General features: G+C 39.3%; 1 protein-coding gene and 1 long non-coding RNA gene across 10 annotated transcripts in view; one reads left to right on the top strand and one right to left on the bottom strand.

Moving 5' to 3' along the window:
* The window catches only part of LOC105485724 (uncharacterized), a 72,356-nt gene extending 62,707 nt beyond the window's left edge, over positions 1–9,649 (top strand). The window contains exons 3-4 of one of the 2 annotated variants that reach the window (XR_989772.3): positions 68–229; positions 9,342–9,649. This is a non-coding gene — a long non-coding RNA (uncharacterized lncRNA). Of the gene's footprint in view, positions 1–67; positions 230–9,043 lie in introns of both variants that reach the window. The other variant, XR_011612696.1, reaches the window with a different exon arrangement.
* LOC105485723 (unc-13 homolog B) overlaps positions 1–19,652 on the bottom strand; it is a 232,160-nt gene that overhangs the window by 161,801 nt on the left and 50,707 nt on the right. For all 8 annotated transcript variants that reach the window (XM_011748144.3, XM_011748153.3, XM_011748154.3 and 5 more), the window contains 2 exons: positions 9,085–9,114; positions 5,642–5,741 (listed from right to left, as the gene is read on the bottom strand). In XM_011748144.3, the coding sequence (XP_011746446.2) occupies positions 5,642–5,741; positions 9,085–9,114 (130 nt within the window). Of the gene's footprint in view, positions 1–5,641; positions 5,742–9,084; positions 9,115–19,652 lie in introns of those variants that run through there.

Raw genomic sequence — 19,652 nt, 5'->3', positions numbered from 1 at the left:
AGCTAGACAATATGAAAGAAACAACTACATCTCCTGTTTTGCTAAACTTTGAATGCTTTCTCACCAGGATCCTGTCTTCAGGGAAAATCAAAATTTCCCAGAATGCGGTGACCATTTTTAGGCTCCAAGAAACCTATGTAAGGTGTCCACAGAAAACTGCCTTTGTTACAGTTAAATAAGTTCCAGAGACCTGCTGCTGTACCACATAGTGCCTCCAGTTAACAATAAGGTATTGTGCAACTCAAAATTTAAGAGGGTAGATTTCATATTAAATGTTCTTAACACACGCATACAACAAAAAAAGGAGACACAAGTAAACTTTTAGAGTTGATAAATATATTTATTATCTTGATTATGGTGATGGTAACACAAGTATATACATGTCTAAATTGTACACATTAATTATGTACAGTTTTTTATATACCATTTAAACCTCAGTGGGGATGGGGGAAAAAAAGAAAGAAAAATGCCTTTGTCTATCCATTCTTTCCACTTTGGAGATACAATCATGATTAGACTAATGCAGTTTCACACAATATGAGGCCAAGTAATGAGGACATTACTGCCAGGCCTGCCTGCCAATTTCCACCCATAGGCAACAGTTTCATATGTTTTATTGTCAACTAACACTGCTTCAACTTAAACTACACATTGTATACAGGAAACTTTTAGGAAAGGTAAGTCTACTTTACAAGATTTATGAGGCTAGGCATGGTGGCTCAAGCCTGTAATCCCAGCACTTTGGGAGGCGCACGGATCACCTGAGGTCAAGAGTTTGAGACCAGCTTGGCCAACGTGGCAAAATGCTGTCTCTACTAAAAATACAAAAAATTAGCTGGGCATGGGGGCGCACGCCTGTAATCCCAGCTACTTGGGAGGCTAAGACACAAGAATCACTTGAACCCAGGAGGCAGAGCCAAGATCATGCCATTGCACTCCAGCCTGGGTGACAGAGCCAGACTCCATCCCCACCAAAAAAGCTGGGGGGAAAGGGGGATTTATGAAAGGGAGTCCAGGTAGAAGTAGGGTCCCTGAGAACACGTCAGTTTGATAGGAACATGTGGTCACAGGCAAGTGAGGGGTGCTAGAGTGTGCTAGTTCACACCACTCAGTCCCTGGAGACTCATTAATCATTATTAAGCTAGGCATTGTCACTTACAAGCAAAATTATTACCATGGGATAATGATAAATATAATGATTTTCCTATAATAATAACCAGGGGGGAAAAAATTGAAAAGAAATCATTCCATAAAGAGCCAGATAAGCACTATTTAAAAGCAGTGTCATACATGGTTGAGTATCTGTTTGGAAGGACTTACTCAAACATAATCCCAGTCTTAAACTAGAATATGCAAATAGTACTTGTGTTAATGCTAAAAATGTTCTCCAGAAAGCTCTTATTGAAACACAAGGCTACTTGAGGGGTAGTCCAAGAAAGATGAGAAAAGACCAATTCCAGCAGAGAGAGCAGAAAAGCATTCTCAGGAAAACAACAGCTATTTATCACAAGTAGAAGTTTCAAGTTTGTACTTGGGTTCCCTGTTGGGCTATAAAATAAATGTTCTCAGATTCACAAGTTTGAGATATAGAATGACAGCCATAGAATTAATGTCAGGTGTTGAAAATGAATAAAGCAAAGAAAATTTATCCCTTTTATATAAATATAATACAGCATAGAATGTACTGAGTTAATTTATTCATTTAATTATCATTTCCTGAGCACTTACAAGACATATGACTAGGTGCTTTGGAGAAGAAACATAATATAGGACTCAATATTTTTGTGTGTCCAAAAACTTCTAAGCTATCTGGAGAGCTGTTCAGAGCCACAAAGTAGATGAATAAGCCTAGCCACTAAGTTACAGTGTTCACAGTGGAGAAACTAAGCTTTCTGTCACATCATTTAATTCAGCCTAATTAACCAATTAGTCTTGGAAAATATAGGTGACATCCTCAAATCCATTGGACTTATCCGTCATTTGAATATGGAATCAAAAAATTGCTTGGGCCAGGTGCAATGGCTCATGCCTGTAATCCCAGTATGTTGGGAGGCTGAGGTGGGAAGATCACTTGAGCCCAGGAGTTCAAGACCAGCCTGGGCAACATGGCAAAACCTAGTGTCTCCAAAAAAAATTTTTTTTTTTTTTTTTTTTTTTGAGACAGAGTCTCGCTCTGTCACCCAGGCTGGAGTGCAGTGGCCGGATCTCAGCTCACTACAAGCTCTGCCTCCTAGGTTTACGCTATTCTCCTGCCTCAGCCTCCCAAATAGCTGGGACTACAGGCGCCCGCCACCTCGCCCGGCTAGTTTTTTGTATTTTTAGTAGAGACGGGGTTTCACCATGTTAGCCAGGCTGGTCTCGATCTCCTGACCTCGTGATCCTCCCGTCTCGGCCTCCCAAAGTGCTGGGATTACAGGCTTGAGCCACCGTGCCCGGCCTTTTTTTTTTTTTTTTTTTTTTAAGTAGAGACGGGGTTTCACCATGTTAGCCAGGATGGTCTCGATCTCCTGACCTCGTGATCCGCCCATCTCGGCCTCCCAAAGTGCTGGGATTACAGGCTTGAGCCACCGCGCCCGGCCAAAAAAATTTTTTTAATTAGCTAGATACGGTGGCGTGTGTCTGTAGTCCCAGCTACTCAGGAGGCTGAAGCTGGAAAATCACTTGAGCCCAGGCAATCAAGGCTGCAGTGAGCCAAGATGGTGCCACTGCACTCCAGCCTGGTCAACAGAGTGAGATCCTGTCTCACAAGATAAAGAAAAAAAGAAAAATTGCTTGGGGATACATATATAATATTCCCAAATCAACTCCCAAATAGTATCTCAGCCAACAGACAGAAGAAATAGCCAGAGGTCTTTAACAGCTTGACTTGAACAGATAAAGAAGAAAATCTGTTCTTCAGAGAACTCTCTGGGGAGAAGGCCCAAACAGTGAGTATATATTCTGTAAGAAGCTTCTCATCTCACCTACATTTGCTCAGCAGGTCCAGCTAAGAGAGGTCTGAGAGCTCTACTTATGCTTCATACCCAGGACCCTAGGGAAGTTTCTTTTCTGTTAATAATTCAATCAACAATAGTATAGAAGACTTTGGGATACACGAATTCATACAAATAGTGAAGATGCCCACCTTACCCTTAAGAAATGAACAATCTAGTCCTAAAAACAAGATATGAAAAATGTTAAAAACAAATAATATAAGAAATACCAAAATGGATATTAGATACTGCCACATAATACATCATGGAGAAGGAAAAAGGAGAATGGGAGAGAGGAAACCAACACTGGAGTTTCCAGTGACAAAAGGACAGAGTAGTAGACTAAATTCTGCAAGGAGTGAACCAAAAAAAATAAATAAGTAAATAAATAAAATAGGACAGGATAGGAAGAATAAGGAGTAGGAAGAGCAGAAAAGTAGAGAAAGTAGCTAATAAAACCCACGTGTAAAAGAAGAGATGGCAAAATTCACACAGCATCTCAATGTGGGAGACAGGAAGAAAATTCACACACATCACAGCAGGGTAGAAAGGGGAAGTGCTATGGGAAACTGGAAAATAAACACATAAGAATAATGCTAGCTATGCTGATGAGAGGCTGCAGAAGATCACTGTGCCTCACATAATGGGAACAGTTATAACTGGAAGTGATGGTTATAGCCAACTGGAAGTGCTAGGTTTATAAACCATAGCGAGGATTATGGCTAACACACTGGTATGGAAAGAGACTTGCATAAACCATTTGTAGCTGACTCTGTACACTGCATGTGTAAAGAAGGAAACAGGTGCTCTCAGTCTCATATCACTGTCACTGTAAGAGGGAATAAATGAGGCTTATATAATCTTGAGAGAGAGGCAACCAGTGAGAAAGAAACATGACACTATTGGCCTCCTTCTGTTTGAAGCCCAGTTCTCCCTCAGCTTCCAAGACACCATTATATCCTGGCTCTTCTACCTCTCTGTTTAATCCTTTTTTGTCCCCTCATTTAAATGCTGCCACTCTCCAGCTTCTACCCCAGTCCCTTTTCTCACCATACACATCTTATCCCTAAGCATTCTCCTCTTCACCTATGGCTTCAACTGACCAAAATATTTCTCCAAAGCAGACTTCTTCCCTGAGTGCCGGCTTCAGGTTTCTAACTATCTTCTGTACCTCTCCTCCTTCCTATCTGTCCTATAAGAATCTCAAATATAAGACTGTCCATAACTTATATTAACCCTCATCCTACTGAATCGCATACCACCCACCCCATCGTCCAAGCAAATCTTTTGGTTCTACTTCCTGAACACCCTCTATTCATCCTTTTCTATGTCTTCTGCTATTGTCCTAGCCCCAAACCTCATAATCTTTGCCTTTAACTATCACAATAATGGTCCTATAGGAAGCAATATAGGCTGAGTGCAGTGGCTCACACCTGTAATCCCACAACTTTGGGAGGCCAAGGCAGGAAGACTGCTTGAGCCTAGGAGTTTGAGATTAGCCTGGGCAACATAGCGAAAACCCCATCTTTACAAAAAACAAAAACATTAACCAAGGTGTGGTGGTACATGCTTGTAGTTTCCACTACTCAGGAGGCTAAGGCAAGAAGATCGCTCGAGCCCAGGAGTTAGAGGCTGCAGTAAACTATGATCATACCACCATGCTCCAGCATGGTTGACAAAGTGAGATCCTGCCTCAAAAAAAAAAAAAAAAAAAGGAAGCAATATACTAAGAGCCCAGAGGATTGGAAATGTCTCCCCATAAAAATAATAACCATCCCTATGTCCCTCTGAGCTGCACTATAAAACATGCAAATCGATTTCAGTTCCGTTTCAAATTTCACAGCAAATTTCAGTACGTTTTCTCATTCAGCCCCTTCATGTCCACCTCTACCTTCCAAAAAAACAAGCATAATCTTCTGAGAAAGGAAGACCTTTATAGATAAGGAAACTAGTGCCCTATGAAGCTAAATGATTTGCCTAGTCCTTGAATATATTCTATACTTTTCTCCCCTTTTCTAGAACAGGAACACAAAATTCCTGAAACTTAAGGAGACAAAAGAAAGAAATATCAAGTTTTTAAAGCCAAAGTTTAATTAAAATCATAATACACTAAACTTTGTCATACACGAGAAACTCTACTAATATTTATTCATTTTAATTAATTGAATATAGGACATTTTACTCCATAAAGCAAAAGGATTATAAGCACAGAAATCTTCAGCCTCTAAAACAGATGACTTAGGCACACACGAAGATACAGTCTCTCACATGCATGGCCACATTCCTTCAAAGAGCCTTCTGAGAATCAAAGAAAGATGAAGTTTAATGTCATGCTAAGTCTGCTGTACTCTATTCTAATTCTGGCCATTGAGAAAATCTGCCTATGTAGTATTTGCATCAACACAAATCAATTGGGAGTTTACCTGCATTATCATTCATCTCCAGGAACAAATTACAAATCCATGAGAAAACAAAACTGCACTTGTGCTTCACGTACCATGAACCTCACTTATTTCTGTAACTCCTCAGTTTTCAAAAGAGTATTTAACAGTGCCAGTACATTTTATAAATCTCAAAAATACACAAAATCTTCTAATTGTTTCATCCAATGCAATTTCCTTTAAAAGATTATGAAATATGTAGGCACACTGCTGCTGCAAAATACTTACAACATGAAATCCTGTTCCCAGGAAGGCTGATCACCACGAACTGCTACAGTTGTGCTCTTCACATTCTGTACTTTCAGGGTCACATATGTGTTAAATTTATCTTTGAAAAAATACAAAATGGAGACAGAATACTTAGTGCTCAGATTGTTACCCAATCTCACAAAGTCCTTGGAATTAAGCAATATAGAAATTAAAGTATTACATGTGCAGGAAAAAAATAAGCTATATATTGTATAATATAGCTTCATTCAAGACACAGTAGAGTTGCCAAAATTATAAAACTACATACTATCTTCAAGAGCATAATCTAAAATACTGTTTTTTAAATTTTAAGAAATTTTATGTATGACCCAACAAATATGCATACACACACACTCAAACTGAAACAGATTCATGAATGTGAAGATATGATACATTGATATTTCCTATTCTAATTTATTTAATCTATTACAATGTTAATCCTAACCTACTAAGTTAATTACATAGCCTACTTGCCGTCTGGGGGGAAAAATCCAAATCTAATTGATCTGCTAGGAAAGATAAGGTACATAAATTTAATAAAATGTAGAAAGAGATAAGTACCACAAGGAAAAAAGAAAAAAGTGATAAAGAACTGCAGAGCTGTTAATAAGGACAAAATTTAAGGAAAAATCTTCACAAAAAAATTAGATTTCAATCTCGATCTATTCAGTTTGGCCTAAAGCACAAATTGCATAAAAAGAAATCTCTTCTTTTTTTTTTTTTTTTTTTTTTGAGACAGAGTCTTGCTGTGTCACCCAAACTGGAGTGCAGTGGCATGATCTTGGCTCACTGCAACCTCCACCTACCAGGTTCAAGCAATTCTCATGCCTCAGCTACCCAAATAGCTGGGATTATAGGTGTGCGCCACCATGCCCAGCTTTTTTATTTTTTGTAGAGACAAGGTTTCACCACGTTGGCCAGGCTGGTCTCGAACGCCTGACCTCAAGTGATCTACCCATCTCGGCCTCCAAAAGTGCTGGGATTACAAGGATGAGCCACCGCGCCCAGTCAAAAAAAGAAATATTATCAGAGTTGAGAAAAGGAAATTCTCTAACCTGAGAGTTGAGTACTAAACAAGTTGATTACTAAACAAAGGTGGTGGCCTGAAACTTCAGACTCAGGCATCTCACCTAATTCTTACTACAGCACATTTGGCACTCGCCTCACTACATCCACATCAGCCATGATTGGGGCACTGAATTGAGGGTTTGCTTTTCTATGTAAGAAATTAATCCTAATTTTAGACAATGAAAAAATAGCAAACTATCACTTTGACTCATCGAACTGGCAAACATTGCTTAACATGATTACCTAATGTTAGAGAAAATATAAGAAAATGGGACCCATTATACACTTTCAGCTGAAGGTAAATCTTTCTTTTAATATCATTTAAAATGGTGTAGTTTTATACTTATCAACATGGAAAATTTACAATTATATTAAAGATATATGAGGATAAAAGCCTATACAAGGAGAATCTCCATCCATATCTACTAGTGGTAGTGCAGTAGGCCACTGAGCTATGTTTTATATCACATTATTTTGTACTCCACCCCAACATCCAATCACACATAGCTGACCAGACCAAGATTAAATAACCCAAGAGCAGCCAATCCATAAGCTGGCCAAAAGCTGAAACAAACCTGATTCCCTCTCAAAAGATATTAAATAGGGTAAAAGGATAAATACTGACAACTGGTGGTTGGTGCTGAAGCTAAAAGGAAGAGGTATAAATTCCATTGAGGCAGCTATTACGGGTGCAAGATGGGTAAGCATAGACAACCAGCTGGGAGAGAAACAACAGAGCAGATTCTCAGAAAAAAAGAGCCAGCAGACAGAGAAAGATAACAACCTTTAAAACAAGAAACTGCTCAGAAACTGCTTTCATTACTGTTGTACCCAAGGTCCAGTTTTTCAGGTTTTCCTGGGTTCTCAAGCATATTCACACATTTCCAGTAATCCTCCAGCTCCCCTCCCTTCTTCCCCAGCAGTAACCAGAGGAAATCTTCCTAATATGACAATCAAAATTGAGGAAATGCATATTAAAATAAGGAAATACCATTTTAAATCTTCAGACAAAGATTTTAAAGTTTCATATCGAATGTTGATAAGAATTTGGGAAAATAAATGTTCATAAACTTTTGGTCTCAGTATATATAGTAAAAACTTGCAGAAGAAAAATTTGGCAGGAGTTATCAAATTTTAAAAATATATATATATACTTTTGACCCAGCAATTCTACTTCTGAATCTAGTACATAGACACATTTGCAAAAGCAAACAATGAGAAGTGCACATGAACATTTATTCTTTATAATGGCAAAAAGTTGGGAACCTAAATATTAATCAAGTATTAATCAATCAGGGACCTATTAATCCGGGTACAAATCTACAACAAAATTCTGTACAGCACCTTAAAAGAATGAACCAGACACACACATACATACATATACACACACACACACACACACACACACACTCTCTTTCATGATGTGTTGCTGGGAGGGAAAAGCAGGTTGCATAAGATATGTTTCACATAGTCTATTTGTATATTTTAAATTTTATATGACCCAATAGATACATATACACACACTCTTTTTTTTTTTTTTTGAGTCGGAGTCTCGCTCTGTCGCCCAGGCTGGAGTGCAGTGGCGCGATCTCGGCTCACTGCAAGCTCCGCCTCCCGGGTTCCCACCATTCTCCTGGCTCAGCCTCCCGAGTAGCTGGGACTACAGGTGCCCGCAACCGCGCCCGGCTAATTTTTTGTATTTTTAGTAGAGACGGGGTTTCACTGTGGTCTCGATCTCCTGACCTTGTGATCCGCCCGCCTCGGCCTCCCAAAGTGCTGGGATTACAGGCGTGAGCCACCGCGCCCAGCTACACACACTCTTAAGCTGAAACAGGTTCATGAACTGCAAGACATGATACACTGATATTTCAATATTTATCCATTACACACCAGGGCCTGTCGTGGGGTGGTGGGCTGGGGGAGGGATAGCATTAGGAGAAATATCAAATGTAAATGACGAGTTAATGGGTGCAGCAAACCAACATGGTACATGTATACCTATGTAACAAACCTGCACGTTGTGCACATGTACCCTAGAACTTAAAGTATAAAAAAAATTTTTTTCCACTAATTGTCAATATTTATCCTTTTATACTATTCGGACTTTTTTCTGAGAAAAAGTCAGAAAAGGTATATCAAAACCTCTAAATATATAATTATTATTGAGAGGTAGAATTGGGTTAGCCAAGAGGTAAGAAAACTAATTTTTCACTAGATTAATGATTTCATGAATTAATTTAGTGAAGTAATGAATTAAATTACTGAATTTGATCAATGAATTAATAACTTTTTTAAATTGCTTTGAAATAACAGCAAATACAAGAGGAAAAGACATAATAGAAGGCTGGCCTTACCTGGTGAACCCTGGAATTTGGCCCTTTTAACTGCAAGAGAAAAAAGAGGATACCATGAAGAATGTTTCCAAGTTCATTTTACTTAAGCAACATTTATTAGGCATTATGTACCAATGTTCAAGTTAGGTTTAGATTGTTAAATCTAAAACTGGAGAAAAAAAGCTAAGACTTCTGATTAAAGCTTGAAAGGCAGAGAGTCAGACGAGCCCTTAAAAGTCTATCTAATCTCATATCCAATGCAAAAATCTCTGTTCCAGGTTCCTAACAACAAGGTGGAGAGATCTAAGTTACTCCTGCGGAGGCAGCCATTTCATGTGAGGTGTCCTCTGAAGGTTTAAGTTACAAATGTTCCTTATTTAAAACCCATCACCTTACACCTGTGCTTTGCCAGGGGCTCTTGGGCCTTTGACCACAGACTGAAGGCTGCACTGTCGGCTTCTCTACTTTTGAGGTTTTGGAACTCGGACTGGCTTCCTGGCTCTGGCCTAGTGTGGGACACCTTGTGATGATATGAGTCAATTCTCCTAAAAAACTCTCCTACACACACACACACACACACACACACACACACCCTCTCCTATCAGTTCTGTCCCTTTAGAGAACCTTGTGATGATATGAGTCAATTCTCCTAAAAAACTCTCCTACACACACACACACACACACACACACACACACACACACACACACACACACACACACACACACACACACACACACACACACACACACACACACACACACACACACACACACACACACCCTCTCCTATCAGTTCTGTCCCTTTAGAGAACCTTGACTAGTTCTTTCTGGGGCAGGGGGAACCTTGTAATCTACCAAGGCAGTGGTATTTCAAGCTTGAACATACATTAAAATCACCTGAGGGTTGTTAAAGCACAGAAAGCTGGGCCACATCACCTTGGTTTCTAGACTCAGTGGAGTGCAGCAGGACCTGTGAAACTGTATTTCTAACAGGTTCCCATGTGATGTTACTGGCATTTACCGGCTAAAGAACAGGGATGCTGGTAAACATTCTACAGTCTGCAGGACAGTTCTCCAGAGCAAAACCTAGCCTATCCTGCCACCAGTGCCACCCATCACTGCATGCCACCTGGAGGTCTAGAGACTAGCCTATCAAGCCTGCTGCCACCACTAAAAGCCACACATGCTGCTGAGTGGTGCAAGGACTGACACACCACTGCTACCACTGTCAACTCCTCACACGTCACCCAGGGGATCCAAGGACCCATCCACTTGGTCGGCCACTGGCACTGCCAGCACCCAAGCATACCACCTGGAGGCCCAAGGGAGCCCAAAGACTGGCATTCCTAAAATGCCACTGCTACTACTGATTCCAGAGGACCAGCCCATCTGGCATATCAGTCCCCAGCAAAGTCTTGTCACAGCCTCCACTAACAATTGCAGCCTACACCACTGAAGAGCCAGGAAACTAGTCTGAATAAAAGTGAAGAAATCATACAGAGACTACACTACTGCACCCACCCAGAAAGCCAAAGCACCTTCTCCCAGCAACAATATAGATACATCTACAGAAAAAAAAGCCTTTCCCTAAAAAAGCCAATCCATAACATTAAAAGAAGGAATTATTACAACACATACACAAATATCAATATAAGAAGAAACATTCAGCCGGGCATGGTGGCTCACACCTGTAATCCCAGCACTTTGGGAGGCCAAGGTGGGTGGATCACTTAAGGAGTTCGAGACCATGCTGGCCAACATGGGAAACTCCATCTTTACTAAAAATACAAAAATTAGCTGGGTGTAGTGGCGCATGCCTGTCATCCTAGCTACTTGGGAGGCTGGGGTGAGAGACTCGCTTGAGCCCGGGAGGCAGAGGTTGAAGTGAGCTGAGATAGCACCACTGCACTCCAGCCTGGGTGACAGAGTGAGACCTGTCTCAAAACATCAACAATAATAAAAAACAAGAACACAAGAAACTTGGGCTCTTCTTGTCTTTTTCCAGTTCTTAGAGGAAAAGCTTTCAGCTTTTCCCCATTCAGGAGGATGTAAGCCATGGGTTTGTCACATATGGTCTTTACTATGTTGAGGTATGTTCCTTTAATGTGTAATTTTTTGAGAGTTTTTTTTTTTTATGATGAAGGGATGCTGAATTTTATCAAATGCCTTTTCTATGTCTGTTGAGATGATCTTACAGTTTTTGTCCTTCATTCTGTTGAGGTGATGTATTCGTATTTATTGATTTGTATATGTGGAACCATCATTGCATCCCTGGGATAAATCCCACTTGATCATGGTATATTATCTTTTTGATATATTACTTGATTTGGTTTGCTAGTATTTTGTTGACGATTTTTGCATCTGTGTTTATCAGAAGTATTTGCCTGTAGTTTTTTTTTTTTTTTTTTTTTGCTCTGCCATTGTCTGGCTTAGTAGAAATGTCCCACTCTCACGACTCTCATTCAACTTAGTACTGGGAGTCCTAGCCAAAGCAATCAGGCAAGAGAAAGAAATCCAAGGCAACCACACTGGAAAAGAGAAAGCCAAATTGTCCCTCTTTGCACATGACATGATCTTATATATAGAAAAACCTAAAGACTCCAATGTGTGTTTTTAACTCTTAGATCTGATCAATAAATTCAGTGAAGTTGAATACAAAATCAACTACAAAAATCAGTAATAATAACTAGCTGAAAAATAAATCAAAAAAGTAATCACATTTACAATTGTTACAAAAAATATTCAATACCTGGGAATAAATTTAACCAAGGGTGAAAGACCTCTACAACAAAAATGACAAAACACTGATGACAGAAATTGAAGAGAACACAAACAAATAGAAAACATACTATGCAAATAGGTTCTAAGAATATTGTTAAAATGACTGTATTATCCAAAGCAATCTACAGCTTAAATGTAATCCCTATCAAAATACCAATGCTATTCTTCACATAAATAGAAACAACAATCCTAAAATTCACATAAACCACAAAAGACCCTGGATAGCCAAAGTAATACTGAGTAAAATGGACAAAGCTGGAGGTATCATGCTATCTGACTTCAAAATACACCATAAAGCTATAGTAACCAAAACAGGTTACTACTGGTATAAAAACTGAGACACAAGCCAATGGAATAGAATAGAGAACCCAGAAATAAATCCATGTATTTACAGCCAACTGATTTTTCAACACAAGTACCAGAAAAACACAGAGGAAAGAATAATATCTTCAATAAATGGTGTTAGGAAAACTGAATATTACAGAAGAATGAAACTGGGCACCTATCACAAAAATCAACTGAAAATGAATTCGAGAGTTAAACATAAGACCCAAAACATTAAAACTACTAGAAGAAAACATAAGGGAAACACTTCAGGGCATTAGTCTGGGCAAAGATTTTATGGCTAAGACTTCAAATGCATAGAAATAAATAAAAATAGGCAAATGGGACCCTATAAAACTAAAAAGCCTTTGTACAGCAAAAGTAACAATCAATAAAGAGACGACCTACAGAATGGGAGACAATATTTGCAAACTATTCATCCAACAAGGGACTAATATGCAGAATATATAAGGAACTCAAATCAAGAGCAAAAAAAAATCCCATTAAAAAGTGGACAAAGGATCTGAAGAGACATTTCTCAAAAGAATGGCCAACATATATATGAAAAAAATGCTCAGAGTACTAATCATCAGGAAAATTGAAATCAAAACCACAGTGAGCTATCATCTCACCCCAATTAGAATGGCCATCACCAAAACCACAAAATATGACATATGCTGGCATGAATGGAGAGAAAAGAGAACTCACATACACTGTGGACAGGAATGTAAATTAGTACAGCCCTTATGGAAACCAGTATGGAGGTTTCCCAAAAAAAACTAAAAACAGGCCGGGCGCAGTGGCTGAAGCCTGTAATCCCAGCACTTTGGGAGGCCGAGATGGGTGGATCACGAGGTCAGGATATCAAGACCATCCTGGCTAACACGGTGAAACCCCATCTCTACTAAAAAATACAAAAAACTAGCTGGGCGAGGTTGCGGGCGCCTGTAGTCCCAGCTACACAGGAGGCTGAGGCAGGAGAATGGCGTAAACCCGGGAGGCGGAGCTTGCAGTGAGCTGAGATCCGGCCACTGCACTCCAGCCCAGGCGACAAAGAGAGACTCCCTCTCAAAAAAAAAAAACCACTAAAAACAGAACTACCATGTGATCCAGCAATCCCATCACTGGATATTTATCCAAAGGAAAGGATGTCAGTATATCAAAGGGATATTAGCATCCCCATGTTTACTGCAGCACTATTCATGATAGCCAAGATATAGAATCAACCTAAGTGTCAGAATGAAGAAAATTTGGTATATACACACAATGGAATACTATTCAACCATTAAAAAAAGAATGAAACCCTGTCATTTGCAGCAACATGGATGGAACTGGACAGCATCATGTTAAGTGAAATAAGCTAGGCATAGAAAGACAAATTTTGCATGTTCTCACTCATGTGAGAGCTAAAATAAAGGAGATCTCCTAGAGGCAGAGAGTAGAATGATGGCTACCAGATGCTGGGAAGGGGGAGAAGGGCGGTGAAGAGAGGTTGGTTAATGCGTACATACAGTCATATTGAAGGAATACATTGTAGTGTGTGATCACAGACTGGGGTGATTATAGTTATCAATAATTTGCATATTTCAAAATAGCTAGAAGAAAAGATTTGAAATGTTCCCAACACAAAGAAGTGATAAATATTTTAGGTGATGGATATCCTAAATACCCTGGGTTGAGCATTATACATTGTATGCAGGTACAGAAATATCACATGTACCTCATAAATATGTACAGTTATTATGTATCCAAAAAATGGCCTTCCCATCTGGCCCCCAAAAGATGGTATAGAAGCATGAACCATCTTATCCTTCTCTGAGTATTTATATCTTGCTTGACTCCCATGTGCACATGTGCATGTAATAACAATATTTATATGTATTTTTTCCTGTTTAAAAAATGCTATTTACAACAGCATCCCCCCAAAATATTAAATTATTGGAATAGATTTAACAGAAGAAATGTAAAGCCTGTAAGTTAAAAACTACAAACACTGAGGAGAGAAATCAAAGAACTAACTAAATGAAGAGATATACCATGGTCAATGTTTGGAAGACTCACTATTGTTAAAATGACAATTCTCCCCATATTAATCTACATATTCAAGACAAACCCAATCAAAATTCTAGCAGACATTTTTTTTTTAGATACTGACAAGCTGGTTTTAAAATTTATATGAAAACGCAAAGGAACAGAAGAGCCAAAAAACATTTTGGGGGAAAAAGGATGTTGCAGTAATTATATTACCTGATCTCAAGTTATATTATAAAGACACAGGAATTAAGACAGTGTGGTAGTGGCATAAAAAGACATAATGATCAATGAAAGAAAATATAAAGTTCAGAAACAGACCCACACACATATGGGTCAACTGATTTTCAACAAAATTGTCAAGGCAATTCAACTGAGGGAAAAGATAATCTTTTTAACAATGGTACTGAAAAATTTGATATTCATATGCAAGTGCATATACATATTTGCTTATTTTATCCTTACTGTACACAATATGCAAAACTTGAAATGAGGAATAGGAATAGAACTAAATGTGAGAGATACAACTATCAAATATCTGGAAGAAGACATAGGAGAAAACCTTAGTGACCCTGGGTTAGATTTCTTAAATTGTATGCAAAATGCATGAAGTTTAAAAGAAAAAAAATTGTACAAACTAGTGCTATGATTTGAATGTGCTATGATCTGAATACCCCATGACAATCAAAACGAAAATGGACTAATGGGATCACATCAAGTTAAATATCTTCAGCACAGCAAAGGAAACAATCAACAAAGTGAAGAAACAACCAACAGAATGGGAAAAAGTAATTTGCAAACTATTCTTCTGACAAGTGATTAATAACCAGAATATATAAGGAGCTCAAACAAGTCAATAGGAAAAAAATCTAATAATCCAATTTAAAAACAGACAAAAGACTTGAATAGATATTTCTCAAAACAAGATGGACAGGCCAGGCATGGTGGCTCATGCCTGTAATCCCAGCACTATGAGAGGCCGAGGAAGGTGGATTGCTTGAGCTCAGGAATTCCAGACCAGCCTGGGCAATGTGGTGAAACCTCGTCTCTACCAAAAATACACAAAATTAGCCGGGTGAAGTGGCATGCACCTGTGGTCCCAGCTACTCAGGAGGCTGACGTGGGAGGATCACTTGAGACTGGGAGGCAGAGGTTGCAGTGAGCTGAATTTGCTCCACTGCACTCCAGCCTGGGTGACAGAGTAAGATTCTGTCTCAAAATAAATAAATAAGTAAATAAAAATTTAAAAGACAGACACACAAATGGCAAACAAGTACATGAAAAGGTGTTAAACATCAATGATCATCAGTGAAATGCAAATCAAAACTACAATGAGGTATCATCTCACCCCAGTTAAAATGGCTTTTACCCAAAAGACAAGCAATAAGAAATGCTGGCAAAGATGTGGAGAAAGGGAACCCTTGTACATGGTTGGTAGGAATATAATTATTAGAGCCACTATAGAGAACAGCTGGAGGTTTCTCAAAAGACTAAAAATAGACCTACCATATGATCCAGCAATACCAATGCTAAGTATATACCCCAAAAAAGGAAATCAGTAAATCTGCACTCCCATGTTTACTGAAGCACCATTTAACAATAGCCAAGATTTGGAAGCAACTTAAGTGTTCATAACAAAAATGTGCTATATATACACAATGGAGTACTATTCAGCCATAAAAAAGAATGACATCCTGTCACTTGCAACAACATGGATGGAACTGGAGGTCATTGTGTTATGTGAACTACACCAGGCACAGAAAGACAAACCACATGTTCTCGCTTATTTGTGGGAGCTAAAAATTAAAACTATTGAACTCATGGAAACAGCAGAACTACCGATAACAGAAGCTACTGGAAAGAGTAGTTGGGGGGGAAGTGGGGATGATTAATGGGTATAAAAATATAGTTAGAATAAATAAGATCTAGTATGTGACAGCACAACACGGGGACTACAGTCAATAATAATTTATTGTACATTTTAAAATAACTAAAAGTATATAATTAGATTGTTTGTTAAACAAATAAAGGATAAATGGTTGAGGTGCTAGATACCCCATTTACCCTGATGTGATAAAGCACTGTATACTTTTATCAAAATATCTCATGTACCCTATAAGTATATACAAGTATTATGTACCCTAAAATTAAAAATTAAAGAATACAAAGGGGAGAACGAATAAAAATATATATTCAAATTTGCTTATACCTGCATAAACAAACTCTGCTAAAGACAAAACTAGTAATGATGAGTTATTTATACAAAAAGACAAAATTAAGCCCTTACCTCATGCTAACACGATTATGAATTATAAATGGATTAAATATCTAAATGTGACACTAAAGCTTTAAAACATTCAAAAAAATAAGAGAATGAATATCTGCACGATAGACAAATAGACAAATACACACATTTTAGAATAATAATAATCCTAAAAGGAAGGAATGCACACCAACTTTGAGAGTGACTACAACTTGGGAGAGATTGAGACAATAAAGAAAATTTCAACTTTATCCACTGTATGCTATTTTTTAAAATCTTGATTAATGTAACAAATCATTAACATTTGTTAAATCAAGGTGGCAAGTACATGAGTATGCAATATATTATTCTCTGTTCTTTTTAATAAGTTTGAAAATTTAAAGAAAACAATGTCTTCACTTTTTTTTTTTTTTTTTTTGGAGACAGGGTCTTGCTCTGTCACCCAGGCTGGCATGCAGTGGTACAATCATGGCTCACTGCAGCCTTGACCGCCAGGGTTCAAGCAATCCTCCCGCCTTAGCCTCCCAAGTAGCTAGGACCACAGGTGTATGACACCACACCTGGCTAATTTACTACATCTTAATGTCTTAATTTAATACTTAATTTAGGAGAGCTAAATAATTAAACATGAGGCCAAAGTACATAAGAAAGTGGCAGCCTTTTATTGCAAATATGCACACACTCTCAGGCGAGGTTCTCCGGTCCTCAGGTATGGGGCCAGGGAAGTCATGCTGGCCTCTGCCGGCGGCGGACCTTTATGCATTAGTACTGGAAGCTGGGGGGGGGGGAAGGGCGGGATAAGGGCGTGATAGGGGCGTCTCCGTAGGCCTGGCCGGGTAAGTTTCGGTTTTCTCAGATCGACGTCACATGGCACATGCTTGGTTGGTCTGCACTTTCCGAGGTGCCGGAAAGTTGGTGATGAAGAACCCGGAAGCAACAGGAACTGTGCCATCTTGTTCACCTTCCTCCATCTTGTCCCTTCTCCCTCACCCAAACACTTAATATTCAAATACCCACTGTTAGAAAACAATTTTTGTCTATACCTTACTGTTTATACACTGGTTTTCTACAAATGTAGCAAGGTACTGAAACTGGTGTGCTATCTGCCAGCCATGAGTCAAATGGCTTCTACTAATGGTGAAAGCGGGGAACAACCAGGGCAAAGGCTCTGCACTCAAGGGACCAAAGAAGGGACCTCCATATGGTACCACTAGCCACTCTGCTGCCAATGAGGTTTCTCCCCAATGTCGAGTGTACAGAAATCTAAGGCCATCAGCCTAACACACACTAAATATATTTGTTCTATAGAATTTTTTTAATTTAACCATGAAGAAAAATCTAAACTCTCCTCCAGATTTTGATTCTCACTCAGTTCCCTGACGCTATGAAAAATAAACACGAATACTGGCTGGGCATGGTGGCTCACACCTGTAATCCCAGCACTTTGGGAGGCTGAGGCAAGCATATTACCTGAGGTCGGGAGTTTGAGGCCAGCCTGACCAATGTGGGGAAAAGAAAAGGAAGATCAGACTGTTACTGTGTCTATATAGAAAGTAGACATAAGAGACTCCATTTTGTTCTGTATTTGAGATGCTGTTAATCTGTGACCCTACCCCCAACCTTGTCCTTGCAAGAAACATGTGCTGTAGTGACTCAAGGTTTAACGGATTTTGGGCTGTGCAGGGTGTGCTTTGTTAAACAAGTGCCTGAAGGCAGTATGCTTGTGAAAAGTCATCACCATTCTCTTAATCTCAAGTACCCAGGGACATGTACAATGCCAAAGGTCGCAGGGACCTCTGCCTAGGAAAGCTAGGTATTGTCCAAGGTTTCTCCCCATGTGATAGTCTGAAATATGGCCTCATGGGAAGGGAAAGACCTGATCGTCCCCCAGCCTGACACCCGTGAAGGGTCTATGCTGAGGAGGACTAGTGTAAGAGGAAAGAAGCCTCTTGGCAGTTGAGATAGAGAAAAGCGTCTGTCTCCTGCCCGTCCCTGGGCAATGGAACATCTCGGTGTAAAACCCGATTGTATGTTCTGTTTACTGAGAAAGGAGAAAACCTATTTAGGGCAAAAGGTGGGACTTGCTAGCGCAATGCTGCTCTTTATGCACTAAAAAGGTTTATGGAGATGTTTCCATATGCATATCAAGGCACAGCACTTTTCCTTAAACTTATGTCACAGAGATCTTTATTCATATGTCTTACTGCTGACCTTCTCCCTACGATGATCCTATTATCCTACCACATCCCTTTTTCTAAGATGGTAAAGATAATTATCAATAAATACTAAGGGAACTCAGAGATCGGAGCCGGCATGGGTCCTCTGTATGCTGAGCGCCGGTCCCCTAGGCCCACTTTTTTTTTCTCTATACTCTCTCTGTGTCTCATTTCTTTTCTCAAAAGTCTCTCGTTCTACCTAACGAGAAACACCCACAGGTGTGGAGGGACAAGCCACCCCTTCAGACCAACATGGAGAAACCCCGTCTCTACTAAAAATACAAAATTAGCCAGGCGTGGTGGTGCATGCCTGTAATCCCAGCTACTCAGGAGACTGAGATAGGAGAATCACTTGAACCTGGGAAGCGGAGGCTGCAGTGAGCCAAGATCACACCATTGCACTCCAGCCTGGGCAACAAAAGCAAACCTCCGTTTCAAAAAAAAAAGAAAGAAAGAAAGAAAGAAAAAGAAGAACAAAACAAACACGAACATTAACTCTGTACATTTCTAAACTGACCACTTAACCAGACGTGGTGGCTTACGCCTATAATCCCAATACTTTCCAAGGTCAAGGTGGGAGAACTCCTTCAGGCCAGGAGCCTGAGATGAGCCTGGGAAACATAGTGAGGCCCTGTCTCTACAAATAAACAAATAAATAAATATTAATTAATTTTAAATAAATAAATAAATAAATAAATAAAAATGGAGCCTGGGAGGCAGAGGTTGCAGTGAGCCTTGATCACGCCACTGCACTCTAGTCTAGGTGACAGAGCCAGACTCTCTCTCAAAATTAATAAATAAATGTATTGAGCTGTATGAATCAGATCAGCTTGGACACCCAATATGTCCTTTTTCACAGGTGACCTTCTAACAGATCTAGACTCACACAAATAAGAGTTTTGAAGAGTCAAATTAAAATAATAATAATAAAATAATAATAGTAGCTGCCTGTCAACTACAATCCTATGTTGCTT

This window comes from Macaca nemestrina, chromosome 14 (genome assembly GCF_043159975.1).
Source record: "Macaca nemestrina isolate mMacNem1 chromosome 14, mMacNem.hap1, whole genome shotgun sequence".
Lineage (NCBI taxonomy): Eukaryota > Metazoa > Chordata > Mammalia > Primates > Cercopithecidae > Macaca > Macaca nemestrina.
Note: the sequence above shows the minus strand (reverse complement) of the source record. Positions and strands in the feature narration are given on the sequence as shown.